This window comes from Rhinoderma darwinii, chromosome 6, assembly GCF_050947455.1.
Source record: "Rhinoderma darwinii isolate aRhiDar2 chromosome 6, aRhiDar2.hap1, whole genome shotgun sequence".
NCBI classification, from domain to species: Eukaryota; Metazoa; Chordata; class Amphibia; order Anura; family Rhinodermatidae; genus Rhinoderma; species Rhinoderma darwinii.
The window spans coordinates 26407146-26431835 of record NC_134692.1 but is presented as its reverse complement, the minus strand read 5'-3'; the positions used below and the strand labels follow the sequence as shown (position 1 = coordinate 26431835).

The following is a 24690-nucleotide window of genomic DNA, read 5'->3' as shown; positions in this document are numbered from 1 at the left end:
CCATTATATGCACGGTGGCACCTATAGACCTAGAGGAAACTAAAAACAGAGGAGATGATGGGGTGGACGGTGGATAAGGTATGTATGTGTATTTATATATACACACACACACATACATACACACATATATATATATATATATATATAATATAAATAGTAATTATGTAATAGAAAGTTCGATATATTGTCATCATGAAATTGCTTTGTATTAGCTGGTATAAAGCAATGTATTATATTTTTGTACTACATTCCTTTAATATTTTTTTTTCTATCCTGTTTTTTGTCTCATTTTCTTTTGTGCTGGGATAGTTGATATACAATTTCATATACGGTTTAAAGCCTCCTTGACTTTAAACTGCTTTTTGTGGTCATTGTAGTGATTCATTTGTTAGGGTTTGCTTAAAAGCGGTTCCCTGGGTTTTGCAAATTTTGGCGTTATGGCTGAAAATGAGAAAAATAAGCAAAAAACAACAACAGCACTTTACCACGGCTATCCAGCGCCGATGGTCTGGCGGCAGTCCCGGTGATTGATTCACATAGCATGTGACCGCTGCAGCCAATCAGAGGGATCAGCTGTGATTAATCATATTCTGGCATAATTCTAGAAATATCCTTCTGATTGGAAGCAGCGGTCACATGATATGCAAATTAATCACCAGGAGTGCAGCCAGAACGTCAGCGCTGGATATCAAAGGATGTTACTCATCAGAATACTCCACCCAGTACATGGAATATGTAAGAACGAAGAACATGGCATAACTGCTGCCAGGATACTTTAACCCTTCTCTGCTGCCGACAAGGTGCAAATTTAGCTTTGAGCTTAACATCTGAGTCATGTCTAGCAGTCTGGTTGCTATGGATAAACTGCATAACAACCAAGGTTTTTTCAATGGGGTTGTCGGGCAAGTAACTAACAACCAGGCCCAGGTACTCAGGTGCTAAGCACAAGTCGGAATTGCCACTTAACTTATATAAGTGTAAGGAGACTAGGCAGCACTTTAACATTTACTTTCTCTATATCTTAGTGCATCTCTGGCCGTATTTTTTGTAAATATTAAATTTAGGTGGAGAAACTGAATATACGGGATTCTGCATATAAATACATAGAGGCTTAGAGCTCATTATTTTGATGAATATACTAAAAACAGCAAGAGTTCCCTTTGAGGCTGGCACTAGGACCCAGTTTGCTCATTCCTCCCATTTGGTAATTTATATTGAGACAGTAAAAGCCCTTATAGAAATGTCCTTCATTTATAAAACACATACAAAGTATTTTACAGAGTACGTGCTGTACATAAAGGAAAATAAATGAAAAAGCTGCAATGTTTAATATGCATCAATGCACTTAGCTAAAGCTCTGTTCACACCGGAGTCTTGGATCCCACAGACTGATAATGGGTCCGTCTGAATCTGGTGTTTGGTAAATAAAATGGAAATCTGACGGACCTATCATCAGTCTGAGGGATACATAGAAATTCGTTGGATTTCAACCACCAATGACAAACCAAATCTGGTCAAAAGACGGAGAACCTGACATATACCCCGAAACCTTGAAAGCCACAACCAGGGACCTCATTTATTTGTACCGCTACTCCTAACATGCAGATGAATGCCACAGACTGATAATGGGTCCACCTGATTTCCATTTTATTTACCAAGAAGAATGAAACAGCAGATTCTGATAGTCAGGGACAATAGAAACCTGACAGAACGAAGTAGGAGGTTTGACGATTCAAACCCCCTCCTTCTCCTGGCACTAGCCAGAATAAGGGAGGAGGGATTGTGTGAGTACACTAGAGGAGAGTGTGTCTACCCCAGATTTGCACCATAAAGCAATGAGGTTGCTTTACCACATTGACCATGCTGCAATTTTGGGAAGTGCTCCCTATAGTGCCCAGCGCATGGAAATGTTATAAATTAGAATCTAATTTATAATATTTCCTGACTTGTGAAAAAATTAAAACAATGTGTAAATCACTTAAATAATAATTAACGAAAAAAATTAAAAAAAATTATAGCGACATTCCCTTTAAGACAACTCCTTAGGCTGGGTTCACACAACCTATTTTCAGACGTATTGGAGGCGTTTTACGGCTCCAATACGTCGGCAAACATCTGCCCATTACTTTCAATGGGCTTTACGATGTTCTGTGCCGACGACCTGTCATTTTACCCGTCGCTGTCAAAAGACGGCTCGTAAAATTACAGCCTCGTCAAAAGAAGTGCAGGACACTTCTTGGGACGTTTTTGAAACCGTTTTCTCATAGACTCCAATGAAAACAGCTCCAAAAACGGCCGTAAAAACGCGGCGAAAAACTTGAGTTGCTCAAAAAACTTCTGAAAATCAGGGGCTGTTTTCCCTTGAAAACAGTTCCGTATTTTGAGACATTTTTGACTCTACGTGTGAACATTCCCTTAAAATAAATCAGCAAATGTCGTTCTATCTGCTGCTCCCTACAGATCATCTTCTGTATTGTGACCATTATGAACGTATACACAGATGAAAATATCTATAATACTACATATAAATTCTCACCTTCTGTTCCAGTTCATTTTTCCTGTAGTTAATGGTTATAGAGTAGTAATGTCTGTTCAGACCGTGAATTAGCGCCTAAGGAAAAAACAAAGTGGCATCAATAAGACACATTGTTCAGAGCTGGGCGTATCCCGTTGCGAGAGTTCAGATCTTTGGTTGCAAAGACTCTTTTCACTTAGTTGAATGGTAATATTGAACCATAACTTTAGGATTAATAGAGGTCCGGACCAGGTTGGACACCGGCTCAACACCAGACATCATTGCACAAGACATACAGTTGTTTGTTAAAGGGGGATGTCCAGGATTAGAGAAAAATTGCTGCTTTCTTCCAAAAACAGCACCACACCTGTCCAAAGGTTGTGTGTGGTATTGCATCTCAGCAATGCAATACCAGACACAGCCCCTACGCAGGTGGTGTTTTTCTGGAAGAAAGCAGCCATATTTTTCATATCTTTAAAAATAATTTGGCCAGTGTGGACCATCCGTTATGACCACCAGCGATCAGCTGTAATCTATGGGGAAGTGTTCAACTCCTAGGCACAGTTCTCAGTTAAATTAATGGGCTTTCCACGTAATGCATGGCCGTACTGGGTTCTCCACAGCAGACGCTCCTTGTAGCCACCTTTGGCTCGCTCTACTAACTCATAAATCCCCAACAGGTTATTTGAAAATGGGATTTCAACAACCAATGAGACATCAAATCTTGTCAAAGACATGAAGCGGACCTATACCCGAAACCTTGAAAGCCACATCCAGCGTCCCCACTCATTTGTACCACTAATCCTAACATGCAGTGTGTAACCTGAGAAATCTGGCCTTGTGCCTGCTGTATGAAGAGAACAACAATATTGCAGCAGATTAGTAACTACTAAGACTTTGTTCTTTAGTTTGGAATTACCCCTGGACCATAAGCACAACGGCTACTTGGCTAGAGTGCCGACTGACTTTCTTTTGCCGATCTCCATAATTGGGGTCATTGTTGATGGTGTTTTTTTTGTTTTTTTAGCATTTTCAGAATCGACACATTTCCTTATTTATACGTGTCTGTTATTGATAGGATTGTTCATTTATGGTTGGATTGCAGCAAACATCATTGTGTAAATCTATCTTAACAGGGTCGTCTCATGTAGATAACCCCTTTTCCATATAAGCTTCATCCAGGGCCCCAATTCAAGACCCCATCTATGCGCCCCAGCTGCTAAGTAAGAGCTGCTGCTGCTCTGGCCCATATCTGAATTACAAGTTCTTCCATTCATTTTAATAGCCAACATGTAAATCTTACCTTAAAAGGGGTTTTCCCATAATCAATATAGATCACCTATCAACAGGATGGGTGATAAATATCAGACCGCTGGGATCGCCATTGATCTCGAGAACCCTGTGCACTCCACAGCAGAGCGGCAGCCCCATAGAAAGTAAATAGAGCGGTGGCCGAGCATGCACAGTACAGCTCCATTGATATGCGGCGCAGAGATGGCAAAGTAAGCAGTTTTCGGGATTGAGGAGGTCCCAGCATTCGGACCCCTCTGAGCAGATACTTATCACGTATCCTGTGGATAGGTGATACATATAGATTATTGGAAAACCCCTTTAACCTTCAGGAGACAACCTTTTTAATACAGTCTTGCCAACCAAGAGAGAACTCCCCAATGACTGGTACACTTCTTTAATATGGATACCAATAATGACTTGGCGGCCAGGACAATTGCGTCCCTAAATTACCACTCCGTTGGAACATTACAAATCAGGCTTCTTTCACACTACCGTTCGTATACGTTTACCTCTCCTCCGTTAGAGGAAAGATTAAACTGAAAGCAACGGGCCTGTTAGAATTACCGTTGATTTCAAAGATAATTATTTGGTTTCAGGTGCTTTCCGCTTGTCTCTGTTCGCTAAGTCTCTGTTTATTTTTACGGAAACAAAAGTGCTGCAGACGGCACTCTCGCTTAGTCAAAAAAAAAATAGATAAAAATGGAAAACTAGCGAACAGAGACAAACGGAAAAAACAACTTTGAAATCAACGGTAATTCTAACGGAACTGTTGCTTTCTGTTTAAAGGGTAACTAAACTTTCAACAAACTTCTGACATATCATAGTGGCATGTCAGAAGTTTTGATTGGTGGGGGTTTGACCCTCACCAATCGCTAAAACGAAGCGGCAGAAATGCTTGCTTGAGGGCTGAACCACTTCGTTTCTGTCTGTTTTTTTGGAAAGCCAATGTAGCGGTTCACAGGCCCATAGACTTTTAATTGAGTCCGTACACGCTACATCGATTTCCGGAAAAAGCCGTACAGAAACGAAGCGGCTCAGCTCCAACACGAGCGCATCTGCTGCTTTGTTTTAGCGAGTGGTGGGTAGTGGTCTCAGTGCTTGGACCCCCGCCAATCAAAACTTCTGAAATGTCACTAGGACATGTCAGAAGTAGGTTGAACGTTTAGTAACCCTTTAATATTTCGATCCGCTCTTCCTCTGACAGAAGAGAGGTAAACGTATACTAAGGCCTCATGCACACGAGCGTCCGATTCACGCACGTGAATCGGGTCCGTGTGTGTGTGGCGTTATGCATCAGTGTGCTTTGCGAGTGGCATGCGTTATTCACGCACATCTTTTTTTTTTTTCTTTTCACATTTTCAACTGAATTGATGCGTACATCACGCACCAAACACACATGAGCATGCGTGTGTGTGTGGTGCTTTGTTTTCATGCACCCATTGACTTCAATAGGCGCGTAGGTGCATGATAACGCACCAATATAGGACATGCGGTATTTTTCACGCAGTGGACTCTCGCTGCGTGAAAAATGTGTGAACGGCCCCATTGAAATCAATGGGCCCGTGCGCCGTGTGTTGTTTCAATGCACAGCACACGGACGTGATTCACGCTCGTGTGAATGGGGCCTAACGCTAGTGTGAACTTAGCCTAATGACAATAGCTGCATGAAAATAATAACGGACACTGGTAACTAAAAATAATTTAAATATTTCGGAGTATTTGCCTCAAACATCTATTATAAACACACCGTAAACAGATCCCTTTCAAAAAGCTTGAATGGAAAGAAGTATATGACAGACCTTTTAAAACTTAAAGGGGTTGTCCGAGATAAAATGAATGTGTTAATGTTTGTAATTTATAAATGTAAATACATTTGTAATATACTTACGTTTTCCAAAGTGGCCCAGTTTCCAGATCCTGCCGTGGGGAACATGACGGGTGACGTCACTCACTGCACTGGCTCTGGCCACTTTGTTGATCTCGACTTCTTTGCCGGGTATACGACACGTCACTTGTGACGTGGTGTATATCGGCTTGTTCTGCTTCACAGCCCGTAACGCGCATGCGCTGTCACTGCTGATCTCGCGGTCCCTGCTGTTCTCGAGAACACAGCAGGGGCCGCGCATGCGCGTTACAACAAAACAAGCCGATATACACCACGTCACAAGTGACGTGTCGTACACCCGGAAAAGAATTCAAGATCAACAAAGCGGCCAGAGCAGAGAGTGACGTCACCCGTCAAGTTTCAGGAACTGGAAAAGGGGCCACTTTGGAAAATGTAAGTATATTACAAATGTATTTACATTTATAAATTACAAGCATTAACACAAAGTCATTAAATCTCGGACAACCCCTTTAATTACTGTCGTTTACAAATAATTTTGAGAACTAAGAAATTAGACTAATTATTTTAACATGGCGAAAGCAGGCGCTTGTTATGTTCAATTAGAAGAACCTGAGGTGCGGTGAAGTTTCCTTTTTCCGAGAGCGTGAAGCGGAAAATGCCCTTAACCCTTTTAAAAGATAATGAAGGAGCAAAATGTTTACGCTGAAGGTCATTATACGTTGGCTAAAGGGTCCAGCGTATTCTATTCTCTAGAAACCAGCAAGTATGAACTTGTCCGGCCTCACTTGAAAACAAAGGCAATTTCTGTTCTCATTAGGACATAGGCTCTATTATAAACTTGGTGTTATTGAACTATCGTAGAGAAGGAAGCATGGTAATGTCACATAACACTTTCTTTATATTTAATCTAGGTGATGGAAACAGAGAAAAAAAATAAGTGCACAGCAAAAATTTAAAAAAAAAAAAAAGTATAAACCCCCCGCAAAAAAAAAAAAAGGTTTAAAACCAGCTGTTAAAAGCTTAAATGGACATAACCAGACCTCAAGAATAGCTTGTAAACCACAAATCCCCTGACAATGGACAAAACTACAACAACACAGGTATAGAATTTCAGCATCACGGAAGAGGCAATGATTGTTATTGGCCACGAAGGAAAATTATAAAAAAATATATATATATTTTTTATTTACAATATTGAAAATGTTCAAAATAGTTTAAACAATGTAATATGGTAAAGAATTCGATAAAACAATTCTACCTGACCACTCAATGTTGGACTTTAGTGTCTAATACCTTTTTCTTCTAGAATAGGGAATATTCCAGATATAACTGATTAAGACATTCCTCGGATTGAACAATAAAGCGCTAACATTTTATTTTGTTCTTTCAGAAAGTCTTTTTACTCTTCAGTGATTTTTTTATACTTTTCTATGACCCAGCACCTATCCGACCCCATTGAAGTAGAATTAAAGAAATGTAACTGTGTAACTAGTGATTTCATTCAATTGCAATTCCCCGATACAATTCTGTTTGAAAATATTTATTGTAGCGGGAAAGGGTGTGTCCTTGGCAAGCGTAGGAGGACCTAACCCCCACAAAACGTCGGGAATTTTTTTTTTTTTGTATAACATAAATCCTCTTACTGTTGGGGGGAGAGCTGGGATGCCACCATACACATTAGATGGTCAGCGGGTGCCACCTAAATTGGCGTGTTCGACGGACATCTAATGTGTATGGCCAGCTTAAGGGCACAGACCCCATGTTTTTCCATGCTTTAAAGACAAGTAAGGTTGATCGAGATTCCCAAGAAACATCTGTGTCCACAATTATCATCTGCCGCCATTTCCAAATGAGCCAAAACCAGGGTCATTAAATTCCAGAGAAACTGTAGATCAGGGGTCAGCAACCTATGGCACTGGTGCCACAGCTGGCACGCGGCACATATTTGCCTGGCACACTTTTTTTTTACGAGTTTATTCCTTGTATATTGTAACATTTTTAACAATAACATTTGCATTATTTTTATATAAAAAGCTGACAATTATATCGGACCATTATAATGACAAACTTGCCATCAGCAGAAAGCCTCATTTAGCGGTCCTTTGTTCTAGTTGACCTACCTGTATAGATGGCTTGTTTAAGTGCCCGAGATTGGAAGTGGTTTGCCTTGGTTCGTGTCCCAAAACCATCATGTTGGCATTGATTAATCTGAAGGCGTCAATAACAACCTGTAAAAACAAAAACTGTCTCGTCAATTCCTTGTGGGACACGAGAACTGCACAATAGTGGTCATTGCACGATCCGCTCGTATAAGTCTTGGCGCGGTTCCCGATACTCATTTAATTATAATATTAATAAAACTGCCCCCCGCCGTGTGAACCATCAGGACATTTCTTTCGTTCTGGAAGGAAAAATTAGACTAATTATTCTATTTTTTTTTATCCTTATAGAGAAACAGATAAAGTAAAGAAAGTTTGTTTAAGGTGATTTATGATTAACGATTTCTGTAGACCTGACACCTAAGTACCATCTTATCTTCAATGTCAGGGAGAGGCTAAACATGAAAGCGAGCACAAGCTAAGGGACCAAGTTTTGGCCCAGCCCTGTCACATCAATTACAGTAAGAGGATATGTGAAATGACAACAAAATTATAGCCAGCGAGGAACAATTCTCCAAATCAGATGGCTTTCATAAGTTCCGGCCAATGATGTCTATCTGCTGACAATCTGTTTTTTTCGACTGTTTTCCCTAAATACCAATGCAGCACTGGAGGGGCAATCTATGCAGAAGTAAATACAAGGTTAGAATAAATATACAGGTAATAAGTCCTACAAACATAAAGCTCCCATGGCAGGAAGGACAAAAAGTAAATTAATCTGGAGTTCCGCAACACAATAGACCATATTAGATCAGTACAGAAAACCAAGGCGTGGGGGGTCTGACGTTAGCCAAGGCACTAGTTGGAGTCACTCTTATTCTCTAGGATACATATGACCAATCTGTTCTAGCAGGGCTTATACAGAATGACAATATAGAAGGCAGTGCCATGCCCACTCATGTAATGTAATGGAGCTCCACACGAATCTAAAATTAGAGCGCTCACGCCTTGTAATATGCCTCGGAAAAATTCTGAGAACAGCAGCGAGTATAGAGAGGTCGCAAACTTACAGCCTACAGTAGCTTCTGTTTACGGCTACGTTCACACAAAGTGAATGCCCACCCTTGAATATACTTTAGTTGTTTTTTTAATCGAAAGATGTTCAATTCAGCCCGGATTAATTTCCTAATGTATGTTTATAGCCGTCAGAGTTTTGTCTTTCTGACGCAGAGCTCCAAATCTCCTGCATGGAATTAAAAAGATAACATTCTGGCTCCCTGCAGTCACCACTAGAGGGAGCTTAGCAGTTTACGGAATACAGTGTATACATTGAACTCAACCATATACGGTGTACTCCTAGGCTTTTATTCCACTTTGTTCCATTAATTTCATTTGAGGACAGGTTGAATAATCGATGCAAAAAAATAAATCATTATTTCGGCAAATATCAATGAGGCCTAATACTGGTAATATGCATCAATAGTTCGCAGCTTGTAAAAACTATGCCACTGATTTGCAAAGGTTATAAAAGAAAATGTATGATCGCTAATGCAAATCTTAAATAGGAGAAAGAAAACGGTGCTCCTGAAACGGTGCATACCTGATTATAATTTATAGATACACCATAAATAAAAGGTCATTTTGGTAGTGATCAAGCATCACACACCTATAATTATTTTTTTTACATTAGCTTCATAGTGTGGATGTAAATCCCCCGGGATTATCACAATGAAATTCTAGCATAGTATGAAGATACTGAACAATCCTGCACTCGTCAAACCATTCTGTGCTTCTTCGGCTTTTGGATTCCAATTTCTTGTCATCTCTGTAACTTGATTGGTCTCCCACCGATTTGAAAACCTTATGTACAACTCTGAATTTGTTCTTAGTTTTCTTTGTTTATCTGCTTGGATAAACACCATTACAGCAAGAGAACAATTCAGATTATTTTTCTCTCAATTACTTTACTAAATAGAGTACAAAAAACAAAACACTACCATGTATCTCTCCAGTAGGGAAGCCAACAGCTGCACATGGATGCAAGTGATCATAGATCAGAACCCACTTGGGCTCCGTTCACTTTTTCGTTTATTTCATTTGCATTCGTTCAAGTGTTGGGCTCTGCTAGCAATCTACCGGATATGTGGGCAACCATGGAGGGAGGGATTCCCGACAACAAATGAACATCTGTCCATTTAGCAATCTAATGAAAGCCGATGGCCAACTTTACACTGCAGCTCTGCCTGTTCAGACTGGCTGCTGTGTATAAGCACAAGCTCACCATTTAGTTTGTGGAAGGAGAGCTGATTTCCATTATAAGGACAGAATGATTGCAAACTACAAGTAACAAATCACCAGTCGGAAAAATTATGATCAGGGCATGATGGGAGTCGTGGCCAACCAACTGTTGTGAAACTACAAGTTACAAACCCGTGGTAACCATACAACTTCCATATAAATTTCACATTACAAGACGTCACCTTTGACTATGAATACTTGCTTCTTTTTCATACAACGTGTGGTACTGCTGTCACTAAGCTTTAAGATCAAACTACAAAAACAAGCGTATGGCCAACCTTGCACTGAAGATCCGCCTCTTCAGACTGGCTGCTGTGTATAAGCACAAGCTCACCATTTAGATTTTGCCACCAATATTAAACAAACAAAAGTAATTGTACTAGAAGTTACAAACCCCTGGTAACCATAAAGCTTCCACCATGACTCCATATCATTTTACATTACAAGGCATCACCCTTGACTATGAACACTTGTTTCTTTTTCGTACAATGCGTGGTACTGCCGCCACCGAGCTTAAAGATGAAACGATAAAAACATGGAGAAAACTTAACAGACTGCACAGCATCAGTGCTCTGGAGAACAATTTAAATTTAGACAGTACTCATGATATTAGTCCCATATGTCACCATCTCTGACACAGAGCTCAACTCTAGTACAGAAATAGCGAGGGGAGGAAAGAATAACAGGCAGAACTTTGCTGTCCAGATGTTTATATAAAGTCTTCTGCAATAACTAACATTACTCATTTTAAAATAATCCAAAAATTGATCTCTACTAAAGTTCTAGAATGTGTTGCTTAGATAAGAACTGATATACTACTTTCAGTACTCATGTTTGTGACCCTTAACAACAATGGTGTTCACATCACATTCAGCGTATGCACCGGGAGATACAGCCAGCACATACGCTGAACGTGTCGAATAGACGCGATGGATGCCAAAAGAGTGTCCTCCACGGCAACACATGGTCACCCGCAAGTCACGGTAACATTTCAGTAGTACTGTGACTCGCACGCACCCCCAGCGTTTCCATATCGGGAGAGAAGTCATGTGACTATTATATGAACTCCATGTAGCCATAGAGCAATACCCTAAAACGGATCAGGTCCCAGAACGCTTAGAATAAAAACCTAAAAAGAGAGTCAAAACCATGCTTATACTGATAAAATATATAGATTTATTGGTATAAAATATAAAGAACACACACAAAGTCAAAGATGATTCCCACAGTGTGAAGCAATGGAGGCCAGACAGTTGTCAATAGTTGGATAATAAACAAACACACGTGTTTTGGAAGTATCACGGGTAAGGCTTGGAGTAACTGCAACCATGAAAGCACATTCAGTGCCCTACATAGTGTAGGAGATATATAAACCCAGGAGACATGTAATGTGTTCTAGATAATATGTCCCAGGTCTGAGTAATCATTTGAGGGCAAAGATGCAGTCAGCACCGGACCCAAACAAATGGTTACATAAAAAGTAGATATATAGGGGATATATAGTATAAGCAACTTACCCATAGATTTGTGCTGTCTGGCGTCACACCCGATGTACGTGTCGGCTGAGAGCCTTCGTCTGGGGGTCAAAAACCCAGACCGCTTAGGCCATGTTCACACGGAAGTTTTCGGATGCGTCTTTTGCCGCAGAAACAACCGGGGCCAAAAAACGGCCGAAATTGTCTCCCATTGACTTCAATGGGAGGCGGAGGACTTTTTCTTCCTTTTCCTGCGAGCGAAAAAAAACACTTGCGGGAAAAAGAAACAACATGCCCTATCTTGAGGCGTTTTCCTCAAAAACCCGATTGAAATCAACTGAAGATACGCGTTTTATGGCAAAAAAAAACGCTCACGGGTTTTTCCTTTGCCTGTTGATGAGGTAAAAAAAAAAAAAAAACTAGCCAAAACACGCGGAAAAATTAGCTGCAAAAAACGCATCTGAATTTTTTGCCTGCAAAAAATTGTGTGAACAGGGCCTTACCCTGGTCTTCTTTAACTCCGATGCCCAACAGAGCCAGTTAATGTGTACTAGGCAGCGAGCGTGTACTAAAAGATTTAAAATAGATTTTAACGATCTGTCTTTGCCGTTTTCGTTTCTGCCATATTTTAACTGGTTTTCCAAAAGGTCGTCATGTACGTAAACCTCTGTTTATTTTCTAATAAAAAATTACTACAAAAAACAAAAACAATTGTTTTTTTATTCCAAACACAGCATAATAAAGGCATGAATACTTCCCTACTAAGGCTTTGTTCACACCTGTGTTGGTGTGTTCCCTCGTTCTGCTCCGTCAGAGGAGCAGAACAAGAGAATGATGGAACCAACAGTTCCGTTGCACAACGGATACCGCCGCTTGAGAATAGATCTAGGGAAGTTGAGGTGTTTTGAATTATTATTTTTTTTTATTATTTTTCTTTTTTATGGTGACAAAATACTGAATAGATCACTTTCCTATTTGTCTCTATTAAAAAAACAACAATACTGGTGAACACTAACAACATAAACAGTCATACTTACTCAGGAACTCAAGTCCATCAATATTTCCATATGTATACATGCATCATTAGCATATCTACAAGCAGATTGTTTTCACAAACAGAATTTCTTTTTGGAAGAACAGTATTTTTTTCGGAAGTTCAAGTAAATATGGCATCACTAGAATCACTATAGCAACAGTCTTAAAAGAACTAGTACAATAAAAACCTGCAATGTAAAATTAGAAACAAAAATGATGCGGATATTATATATTATACATTATACATTGTACACACACACACACACACACACACACACACACACACACACACACACACACACGAAAATAGTGCACATTTCTGTACGGTTAATAATTGCTTTCTGTGCACATTAGAAACCCAGCTCCTTCTTTAGAGTAACACGGCAAAATAAATAGACTCATTCATGTCCAGAGACTTAATGAGTTGTGGGCAAAAGAGGTGTTAATTACACTACAAGGAAAACGCCCCAGTGGGCATTTGCAGGGGCACCCAAGGAGCCTTTGAATGCGCAAATGTGTTTTCATATCTTCTTAAGGGGTGAAATAAATGTGTGCTATAAATACACACCACTAAATATAATTTCTATTTAAATCTGAAAACATATTATAATTACATTATATATTTAATATTTACAAAGAACAAAATGAATGATTGTAAAAAAAAAAATTTAGGTTAAAAAGTGGGAACTTGTGTTACATTTTGAGATATTTTTTTTCTTTATAGCTCTCAACATATGTATTTATTTAGATATATAAAAAATAATGTATATATATTATACACACACACACACACTGTTCTTTTTTTAAACAATATCATTTACACATTTTTTGATAAAAGGAAACACCACATCGCAGCAGTCGTGAAGCAGGTGACATAAGTAAATCTAAGCATGGCTGACCTATCAGGGTTTGGGACAGCAATGCATATAAGGGTCCATAAATGGAGGATCTATATTGATAGAAACCATAAATATTCTTAAATGTTTACAGCTTCCAACACAAATAAATATACACACACACACACACACTTATTATTTTTTTCTTATCTATCTAGGCAACTTGAAATGGGTAGTTTAATTGTCAGTAAAATACAACACTGGTCCTGACAGCACAGTTGCCACATGCCTATGCAGAGTCGAATCCAAAAGGAGAACAAAGCTTTGCTTAGTTCTGCACCTTTAAGGATCCACTCCCCAAAAAATATATATTTTTTTTTTATTTTTTATACTCGGCATCAATGTTCTTTAGTTTAAAATAAAGTTTAAAATAAAAAAACAAACTGCACATGGGAACTATATAACTGGATCAATGTCGGTTTGTTCAACCGTCTAGAAACAAAAGCGCTACCTCTCTTTGTAGAGAGAGCCAAGGTAACTTCCTACCTATCAGCCCTCCATAAAACAATATCTACAGTTAATTTTCCTATGCGCCTTGAGACTTCTAGGGTCATTGTTGCAAAAGACAATTTATAACAAAGCCATTAGCGCTCGGCCTAGCACGGGGAAACCTCTTGTTAATAACGCCGCGTGAATCGGCAGAATATGATGGTTTATAATTCCATCGGCTTGTTAAAATTATGGCTAAAGGTCTGTTTGCTTGTTGAATGCATTTGCCTGTTTTATACGCTCAGTCTTTAATAGCACCTTTGGTCTACGCATAACTCGCGGATCAAAACACCGCACTAAAAGAAGGGTGGCTGATGCTATTTAAATGTGTGATTCCTGCTGTCTTCTTGTTAGTAGATTTAATATAATAGAAGACCTTGTCTGTTTTGTAATTAACACATCTTTACTGCGGAGATATTTGGAAGTGATTGCTGTGAATATACTGGTTAGTAAAATAAACACAATCGCGCGCGCACACCAATTTCTCTCATCAGACAAATTTGTGAATTGTACACATTATACTCCAGATCAACAAACTGTGATCTAACAGCCAAGTTAGAAGACACGCGCATTAATACAGCCCTTTTATTTTTCTGGAAATATGTATTTTCTCTGACCTCGCTAACATAATTAGCTGGTGGGCTGTGTGCTTGGAGTACCATGGTTTGCTGTACTAATTGCAACTCTTGGAATTAAATACTAAATATTTGGAAGCTGTCAATAGGAAAATAGAAGCTACATCTTTTTTGTACATCTGTGTTCGCTTTGTGAAATCATTATGGCATGGAAATATATAAAAAAAAAAAAAAAAAGATTAAAAAAAGAATAATACATATTTATCCTATAGCAAGATGGCAGGTGACTGACCCATAGATTAACAAAATATTTTCAATCAAATTATACATAAATATGTACCAGAATATTGCCAAACAATAATACAATCCAAATTTCACTTCCATTTAAAAGAAAATAGATAAAATACAAAACGTCTTTGTTCTTTTGTCATCTGCTTTGTATTTGATTTTGAAGCACTGAGGAGAACACTAAAATGTACATATACATTTCATAAGAAGCCTAAAAAGCAATATTAAAGAACCACTCTGCCGGGTCCCCTAAAACATGACTGACCCAGTTGACATCTAGTAACCCAAAAGGCCCATAAATAATAACCCCCCCCCCCTTTAATTTGAATATTTAGCTCGACCAAACCTCCATGAAGGAGAGAAACCAGCAATTGGACACTTCTGGCTCCATTTCCCTTTGGGTGAATTAATAGGCCAACAGCCCCTAACCCAAAGACCGGATGCCCAGTGGCTCATTCAGCTTCTATTTACTTTAGATCCTGCGAGAACAACCTATTCCAGTGCCTATAGGTGATTTAGGGTTGAAATTAAACACAATGAGTGTTTCTATGATTAGCATTCTTGGTTGGGTCAAAGCAATAAACGTGTATATGATCTTGATGGTTGGGTCCACTAGGTATTAGGTTCTCGACCTCTGGCACATGTACCCTAAGGCTATGTTCACACGGAGTATTTTGGGGGAGGAATATCTGCCTCAAAGCTCCAAACGGAATTTTGAGGCAGATATTCCTCCCCCAAAATACTCCGTGTGAATAGCAATGATCGCGCCGTTTTTCGCCCGCGGCCATTGAGCGCCGCGGGCAGAAAACACGCTTTCTCCTGCCTCCCATTGAAGTCAATGGGAGGTCGGAGGCGGAAGCGCCCGAAGATAGGGCATGTCGCTTCTTTTTCCCGCGAGGCAGTTTTACTGCTCGCGGGAAAAAGACGCCGACGCCTCCCATTGAAATCAATGGGAGGCGTTCTCGGGCCGTTTCTGCCGAGTTTTGCGACGCGGTTTCCGCGTCAAAAAACTCGGCAAAAGACCCCGTGTGAACATAGCCTAAGTGGTACATGCTACATCTCTAGGGGGTACTCACACATGTTATTTCTGTGAATAGGTGCAGCACCGTGTATGTTCATAGCCTTTGGGAATCTGATGTAATATATTTGAATAGGGGGAACTTGGCACTATGACTGGACTAAAAATGCAGCCAATCAGGAGACAGCGATGGTAAGGATTTTAATCCTCATCCTTCTAATCTGGAAAAACAAAACCTTATTTTTTTCCAGTTCTTATCCTAGCAAACTAGATCTCATATAAATCCAAAAGTTAAACCAATCTAAATCCGCATGACCAGGGGTGGATTTCAACATGTAAAGGTCAGTCCAGTCACGGCTCCGTTTCATAATACACGAATGCGAGTCATGCCTAATTGTTGTCTATTAGATAGAATGCTTTTCATCATGCAGTTACCCCTTATTGTATTCTGTAGATTTAACCTCTTCTGGTTGCCTAGGAACAACCTGAATCCCAGTCTGGGTGACTACCATTACAGTACAGGAAGCAACCATCATAAAAAAGTGGTCACAGGAAATTGCTTGTACAGACTTGCAGCTCTGGTTTGGTTCCCACCAGCATAGCCAGCAGGAACCATAAGAAATTGTGCAGCTTCAGGATAAAAACATTAGATAAATAATCATCTCAGATGTTCTGAGTTATTACTAGTCTCCTGAAGAGGCCTCGTATCTAGTTAAATCCAATCAGCCACAAGAAGTGAAAAACTGTGCACATAATAGGTTACATCTACATTGCCCCCACCTATCTTTATCGGTAGAATTGCAAATAGCCTGTGGAGAACCTCTAAAAGGGTGTCTGTAAAATGCATGTAGTAGGTTTCAAGGTAGGACCACAGTAGTCCTTTTCTTTCACTTTAAACATTACAAATACCCAACACTCCAGAAATTGCAGACACTAGGTAATGTACATAGAATATTCTAAATACAAAATTACAAAAACAACCTAAAAACACCTAAAATTAAACAGAGAGATGAAGAAAAGAACATTCTGGACTGCTAAAGAGTTCCAGCCCTTCCTCTGGCATCCAGAGACATAACACCAGCTTAGTAGTTATAGAGACAAATCACAAGGCTACAGAAGAACACCAACAGCAAATAATGGCAAGTAATTTATCACTTCTCACAAGACTAAAAGAATGTGACACAAGTGCTATGATGATAAACCCAAACTATCGGTATGCGAAAACCCCCAATAACACTAGTAAACAGGACAAAATATGGTGAGAAGAGCAAACGGCAGACCTGCTAGGATTTCCAAGGACAATGTTAAAGTGTTGTCTTGCAGACAAATTATCACTTCTTGTGTTCTTAAGAAGTGGTGCAAGACCCCGGCATTATACGGCGGTGAGTCAGATTTAATGGAAATACGGTTAAACACTGCACGAGACCTACTAATAGAAGAGAATATTTCATGGTTGTAGGTATGGAGGTTAACCTTTACTACATTTATAGCAATAAACATCTATTTGCATTACAGTAATGTTTGTGTCTTCGGATATGTTTCTTGTTTTTTTTTTTTTTGTTTTTTTTTAAAAAGGTTGAGCTTAGGGCCGTCAAAGAATAAAACTTCACATTACATCTCAGCCCTTCTAATAAATCATGTTGCACGGAGTGTACTCTACGGAGGTAGTGAATTTATTACATTATTCCGGATGTAGTAAAATATAACAGATTAGAGGTAAGAGCAGCTCCCGTTCTGGCTGACTCGAGCCTTCATCTGAATGTCAGTCATGCAATAATACATTTCCCTGGCGACGGTTGCTGCAGGGGAATTGACTGAATGGCCGTAGTTTCCCTGGGCAAGATCAGCTGTTTACCAAGGGGATGCCACTAGCCGGGCTTATTGCTCTTTTCTGAACAGAGATGTATGTTGAGGCGACCCCTATAAAAAGGGAATGTCCACCTTTTAACATCACGTTTTTAGGTCCAAAGTTCTGTGGCTAATAATTTCTTAAAATATCTTTATAGTGGTCAAAGCTCTGTTTTTCTGATACAAAGCTCTAGATTCCCCTGCAAAGATAGATTTAAAAGATAACATTCAGGCTGCATGCAGCCACCACTAGGGGGAGTTCAGGAACATACTGCATACTGTTTATACATTGAACTCCCCCTAGCGGCGGCTGCAGGTACACAGAAATAAAATATTTTAAACTCGAAGTCTTAAACAGTGATTTGGAGCGCTGTATCAGAAAGGAGGAACTCTGTCCTCATATAAAAGGTATATTAAAGGGGTTGGCCACTTTATTATTATTTTCCAAAATGTGCAAAAAACAGAATTATATGACACTTACTAATACACAGTTGTAAGCAGGTCAATGTCTTCATTTATAAAGCCCTGCCCCCTTGCTTAGTACAGTCTCTTTCACAGACTGCATGGCGCTCTAGTCCTAAACATGGCTGCTGATGGAGAGGCATGTGACTCAACGTATCTATGAGCAGCCTCCACTGAAAAACTGAACGCCTGACACTGCGCAAGTTTTCTAAGCGCAGTGTTTTTCAATGCCCCTCCATCAGCAGCCATGTTTATGACCGGAGCTCCATGCAGTCTGTGGAGAAAACTGCACTAAGCAAGGGGGCTGGGATTTACAAACCAAGATATCAGCGATGATCTGTTAACTGTATAGAAGTAAGCGGCAAATAATAGAGTTTAATGCACATTTTGGAAAATAATCATAAAGCGGCCAACTTCCTTAAGAAATTAACAGAATTTAGGACCCATTTAGGAAGAAAAAGAAAAATGGTGTTTATTCACTTTAAAGTCCACGTCCTATCATGTGGGATCGCTAAAAGGACAAAAAAAAAAAATGATAGATTGAGGCTTTTCCAGGACCCCCATCTAGAGGAAGGACAGGGGTCCCCTAACCCCCAGGCAAGGTGGCTGGTAGCAGCCACATCCAGGTGCAGACTGGATAAAGAGTAGGTTGCCCCTTTATGTTCATTTTATCGTCATCTGATGTTCACGAGTCTGTAGGACGACATTACCAATTAATGGTCAAACGTTAACGGTACAAATGATCAAAATCTTACAGAAAGATGGGTGTTCATCACTAATCCTGTTTAATGGGGTTTTCCCACGAGGGACATTCGAGACATATCCACAAGATATGTCATAAATGTCAGATGTGGGTCCCACCTCTGGGACTCGCACCTATCTCTAGAACGGGGCCCCCTAATCCCCATCCTAGTTGTTTGTGCTCAAGCTGCCTCTCGGCCACTTCCTGATTACACGGTCGAGAGTTACGGAAACAGCATAGCTCGCTGAGCCGCGCGGTTTTCGTAACTCCCATAGAACTGAATAGTAGTTACGGAAACAGCGTAGCTCGTATGCTACGCTGCTTCCACAACTGCCTTTCACTACCATGGGACTTACAGAAACAGCGCAGCTCAGCGAGCTACGCTGTTTCCGTAACTCCCGACCATGTAATCAGGAAGTGGCCAAGAGGCAGCTTGAGCACAAAAAGCTAGAACTGGGTTTAGGGAGCCTCGTTCTAGAGATAGGTGCTGGTCCCAGAGGTGGGACCCACATCTATCTGACATTTATGACATATCCTGTGGTTATGTTATAAACGTTTCTCATGGGAAATCCCGTTTAATGTAGAGTCCTGTAACCATACTGACAGATTACAACTTCCACAACCGGCCAGGATCGTACAATGTTCTGCAATTTACTATGCACATACTGCTAGATATTACATAGCACCACAAAAATGTCTGTCAGTGGCTTTTAGCAAGAATATCAAAGCTGCATTTGACTTATCACTTTGGAGGAACCTGCATGCACAGATGTGATTTTAAGTCAACCATGTTATTGTAATGTATTCTATGATAACACAAGCATTGTTGATATGCCAGGTGTGGAATAAGAAGAGAAAACAACTAACGTCTTATCTAAACATCTCTTATCACCTGCAAGAGATCAGCCATCAACTCCTTGCTAAACTTGCAGGATATTAAAACATTTATGGTGGACATGTGACCCTGTGAGCGCAGCTCTGGGTGCGTTACTTCTGCTGTTGTGCACTGTCAGGCGGCCACAAGTGAAAAACATCATCCCCAGCCTGCTGTAAGCCCCTCGGCATAAAAAATTCAGAGAAATCAGACTTTTTATGCCATTTTCGCTGGAAAGCACAAACAACTGAAACTGACTCATGCCAAAGGAATACGACTGAAATGATGTGATTGTACGCTCAAAGTTAAGACACATTCAAATTATTTATACAATGTCAATTTTGGCTGCGGAAAACAGATTCCTTGGACTATGTGCATTTTCTCACCGTTTCCTTTGAGGATTCATCGCTAGAGCTCTATTTACTGAACAACTTGGAAATACCTATAAGTGGCAGTCAGGGTTAACCCCTTCAAGGCTGCTATAAAAACAAAAAAAAAAAAGCTCAAACATGGGGCACCAAAGAAAAAAATTATATTTGACACAACCGGTTTATATGAACTTTAATGAAGAACATTTTAGCTGAATTTAAAAATAAAAAAAGATGTCTATTGATAGATATCTATAAATTTTTACCTTTACGTATATTTGGACCCATCTGACTTATCTCATATCTTTCTTCCTCTCATATATCCATCCATGACCTGTATCCATACAGCCAGCCATCAGGCATATCCATACAGCCAGCCATCGCGCATATCCATACAGCCAGCCAGCGCGCATATCCATACAGCCAGCCAGCGCGCATATCCATACAGCCAGCCAGCGCGCATATCCATCCAGCCAGCGCGCATATCCATCCAGCCAGCCAGCGCGCGCATCCAGCCAGCCAGCGCACGCAGCCAGCCAGCGCGCGCATCAAGCCAGCCAGCGCGCGCGCATCCAGCCAGCCAGCGCGCGCATCCAGCCAGCCAGCCAGCGCGCGCATCCAGCCAGCCAGCGCGCGCATCCAGCCAGCCAGCGCGCGCAGCCAGCCAGCGAGCACGCCCATCCAGCCAGCGCGCACATCCATCCAGCCAACGCGCACATCCAGCCAGCCAGCGCGCGCATCCAGCCAGCCAGCGCGCACAGCCAGCCAGCGAGCACGCCCATCCAGCCAGCGCGCGCGCGCATCCATCCAGCCAACGCGCACATCCAGCCAGCGCGCACGCACATCCAGCCAGCGCGCACGCACATCCAGCCAGCGCGCACAACCATCCAGCCAGCCAGCGCGCGCATCCAGCCAGCGCGCCCAACCAACCAGCCAGCGCGCGCATCCAGCCAACCAGCCAGCGCGCGCAGCCAGCCAGCACGCGCGCACAGCCAGCGCTCGCAGCCAGCCAGCGCTCGCAGGCAGCCAGCGCATCCAGCCAGCCAGCCAGCGCATCCAGCCAGCGCAGCCAGCCAGCCAGCCAGCGCATCCAGCCAGCGCGCACAGCCAGCCAGCCATCAGGCATATCCATACAGCCAGCCATCGCGCATATCCATACAGCCAGCCATCGCGCATATCCATACAGCCAGCCAGCGCGCATATCCATACAGCCAGCCATCGCGCATATCCATACAGCCAGCCATCGCGCATATCCATACAGCCAGCCATCGCGCATATCCATACAGCCAGCCAGCGCGCATATCCATACAGCCAGCCAGCGCGCATATCCATACAGCCAGCCAGCGCGCGCGCACAGCCAGCCAGCGCGCGCGCACAGCCAGCCAGCGCGCGCACACAGCCAGCGCAGCCAGCCACCCAGCGCGCACAGCCAGCCACCCAGCGCGCACAGCCAGCCACCCAGCGCGCACAGCCAGCCAGCCATATCCATACAGACAGCCAGCCAGCGCGCATATCCATACAGCCAGCCAGCGCGCATATCCATACAGCCAGCGCGCATATCCATACAGCCAGCCAGCGCGCATATCCATACAGCCAGCGCGCATATCCATTCAGCCAGCCAGCCAGCGCGCATATCCAGCCAGCCAGCCAGCGCGCATCCAGTCAGCCAGCGCGCGCGCATCCAGCCAGCCAGCGCATCCAGCCAGCGAGCGCAGCCAGCGAGCGCGCACATCCAGTCGCGCAGCCAGCGAGCGCGCACATCCAGTCACCCAGCCAGCGCGCACATCCAGTCACCCAGCTAGCGCGCACATCCAGTCACCCAGCCAGCGCGCACATCCAGTCACCCAGCACATCCAGACACCCAGCCAGCGCGCACATCCAGACACCCAGCCAGCGCGCACATCCAGACACCCAGCCATCCAGCCAGCGCGCACATCCAGTCATCCAGCCAGCGCGCACATCCAGACATCCAGCCAGCGCGCACATCCAGACATCCAGCCAGCGCGCACATCCAGACATCCAGCCAGCGCGCACATCCAGACATCCAGTCATCCAGCCAGCGCGCACATCCAGACATCCAGTCATCCAGCCAGCGCGCACATCCAGTCAGCGCGCACATCCAGACATCCAGCCAGCGCGCACATCCAGACATCCAGCCAGCGCGCACATCCAGACATCCAGTCATCCAGCCAGCGCGCACATCCAGACATCCAGTCATCCAGCCAGCGCGCACATCCAGACATCCAGTCATCCAGCCAGCGCGCACATCCAGACATCCAGTCATCCAGCCAGCGCGCACATCCAGACATCCAGTCATCCAGCCAGCGCGCACATCCAGACATCCAGTCATCCAGCCAGCGCGCACATCCAGACATCCAGTCATCCAGTCATCCAGCCAGCGCGCACATCCAGACATCCAGCCAGCGCGCACATCCAGACATCCAGTCATCCAGCCAGCGCGCACATCCAGACATCCAGTCATCCAGCCAGCGCGCACATCCAGACATCCAGTCATCCAGCCAGCGCGCACATCCAGACATCCAGTCATCCAGCCAGCGCGCACATCCAGACATCCAGTCATCCAGCACATCCAGACATCCAGTCATCCAGCCAGCGCGCACATCCAGTCATCCAGCCAGCGCGCACATCCAGACATCCAGTCATCCAGCCAGCGCGCACATCCAGACATCGTCATCCAGCCAGCGCGCACATCCAGTCATCCAGCCAGCGCGCACATCCAGACATCCAGCCAGCGCGCACATCCAGACATCCAGCCAGCGCGCACATCCAGACATCCAGCCAGCGCGCACATCCAGACATCCAGCCAGCGCGCACATCCAGACATCCAGTCATCCAGCCAGCGCGCACATCCAGACATCCAGTCATCCAGCCAGCGCGCACATCCAGACATCCAGTCATCCAGCCAGCGCGCACATCCAGACATCCAGTCATCCAGCCAGCGCGCACATCCAGACATCCAGTCATCCAGCCAGCGCGCACATCCAGACATCCAGTCATCCAGCCAGCGCGCACATCCAGACATCCAGTCATCCAGCCAGCGCGCACATCCAGACATCCAGTCATCCAGCCAGCGCGCACATCCAGACATCCAGCCAGCGCGCACATCCAGACATCCAGCCAGCGCGCACATCCAGACATCCAGTCATCCAGCCAGCGCGCACATCCAGACATCCAGTCATCCAGCCAGCGCGCACATCCAGACATCCAGTCATCCAGCACATCCAGACATCCAGTCATCCAGCCAGCGCGCACATCCAGTCATCCAGCCAGCGCGCACATCCAGACATCCAGTCATCCAGCCAGCGCGCACATCCAGACATCCAGTCATCGCGCACATCCAGCCATTCAGTCATCCAGCCAGCGCGCACATCCAGACATCGTCATCCAGCCAGCGCGCACATCCAGACATCCAGTCATCCAGCCAGCGCGCACATCCAGACATCCAGTCATCCAGCCAGCGCGCACATCCAGACATCCAGTCATCCAGCCAGCGCGCACATCCAGACATCCAGCCAGCGCGCACATCCAGACATCCAGCCAGCGCGCACATCCAGACATCCAGTCATCCAGCCAGCGCGCACATCCAGACATCCAGCCAGCGCGCACATCCAGACATCCAGTCATCCAGCACATCCAGACATCCAGTCATCCAGCCAGCGCGCACATCCAGTCATCCAGCCAGCGCGCACATCCAGACATCCAGTCATCCAGCCAGCGCGCACATCCAGACATCCAGTCATCCAGCCAGCGCGCACATCCAGACATCCAGTCATCCAGCCAGCGCGCACATCCAGACATCCAGTCATCCAGCCAGCGCGCACATCCAGCCAGCGCGCACATCCAGCCAGCGCGCACATCCAGCCAGCGCGCACATCCAGCCATTCAGTCATCCAGCCAGCGCGCACACGCGCGCATCCAGCCAGCGCACACGCCAGCGCGCAGCCAGCCAGCGCGCACGCGCGCGCGCAGCCAGCCAGCGCGCGCGCAGCCAGCCAGCGCGCACGCGCAGCCAGCCAGCGCGCACGCGCGCGCGCAGCCAGCCAGCGCGCACGCGCGCAGCCAGCCAGCGCGCGCGCGCAGCCAGCCAGCGCGCACGCAGCCAGCCAGCGCGCACGCAGCCAGCCAGCGCGCACGCAGCCAGCCAGCGCGCACGCGCGCGCGCAGCCAGCCAGCGCGCACGCGCGCGCGCAGCCAGCCAGCGCGCACGCGCGCGCGCAGCCAGCCAGCGCGCGCAGCCAGCCAGCGCGCACGCGCGCGCAGCCAGCGCGCACACACGCGCGCGCAGCCAGCCAGCGCGCACACACGCGCGCGCAGCCAGCCAGCGCGCACACACGCGCGCGCAGCCAGCGCACACGCGCGCGCAGCCAGCGCACACGCGCGCAGCCAGCGCACACGCGCGCAGCCAGCGCACACGCGCGCAGCCAGCCAGCGCACACGCGCGCAGCCAGCCAGCGCACACGCGCGCAGCCAGCCAGCGCACACGCGCGCAGCCAGCCAGCGCACACGCGCGCAGCCAGCCAGCGCACACGCGCGCAGCCAGCCAGCGCA

The 24690-nt window shown here is 44.5% G+C and overlaps 1 protein-coding gene across 1 annotated transcript in view; it reads right to left on the bottom strand.

The window, feature by feature from the left end:
- The window catches only part of PSMD14 (proteasome 26S subunit, non-ATPase 14), a 73303-nt gene that overhangs the window by 6000 nt on the left and 42613 nt on the right, over positions 1–24690 (bottom strand). Inside the window, exons 7-8 of the mRNA XM_075831098.1 lie at positions 7775–7882; positions 2537–2611 (exon numbers count right to left, since the gene is read on the bottom strand). Coding sequence (XP_075687213.1) covers positions 2537–2611; positions 7775–7882 — 183 coding nt within the window. The remainder of the gene's footprint in view (positions 1–2536; positions 2612–7774; positions 7883–24690) is intronic.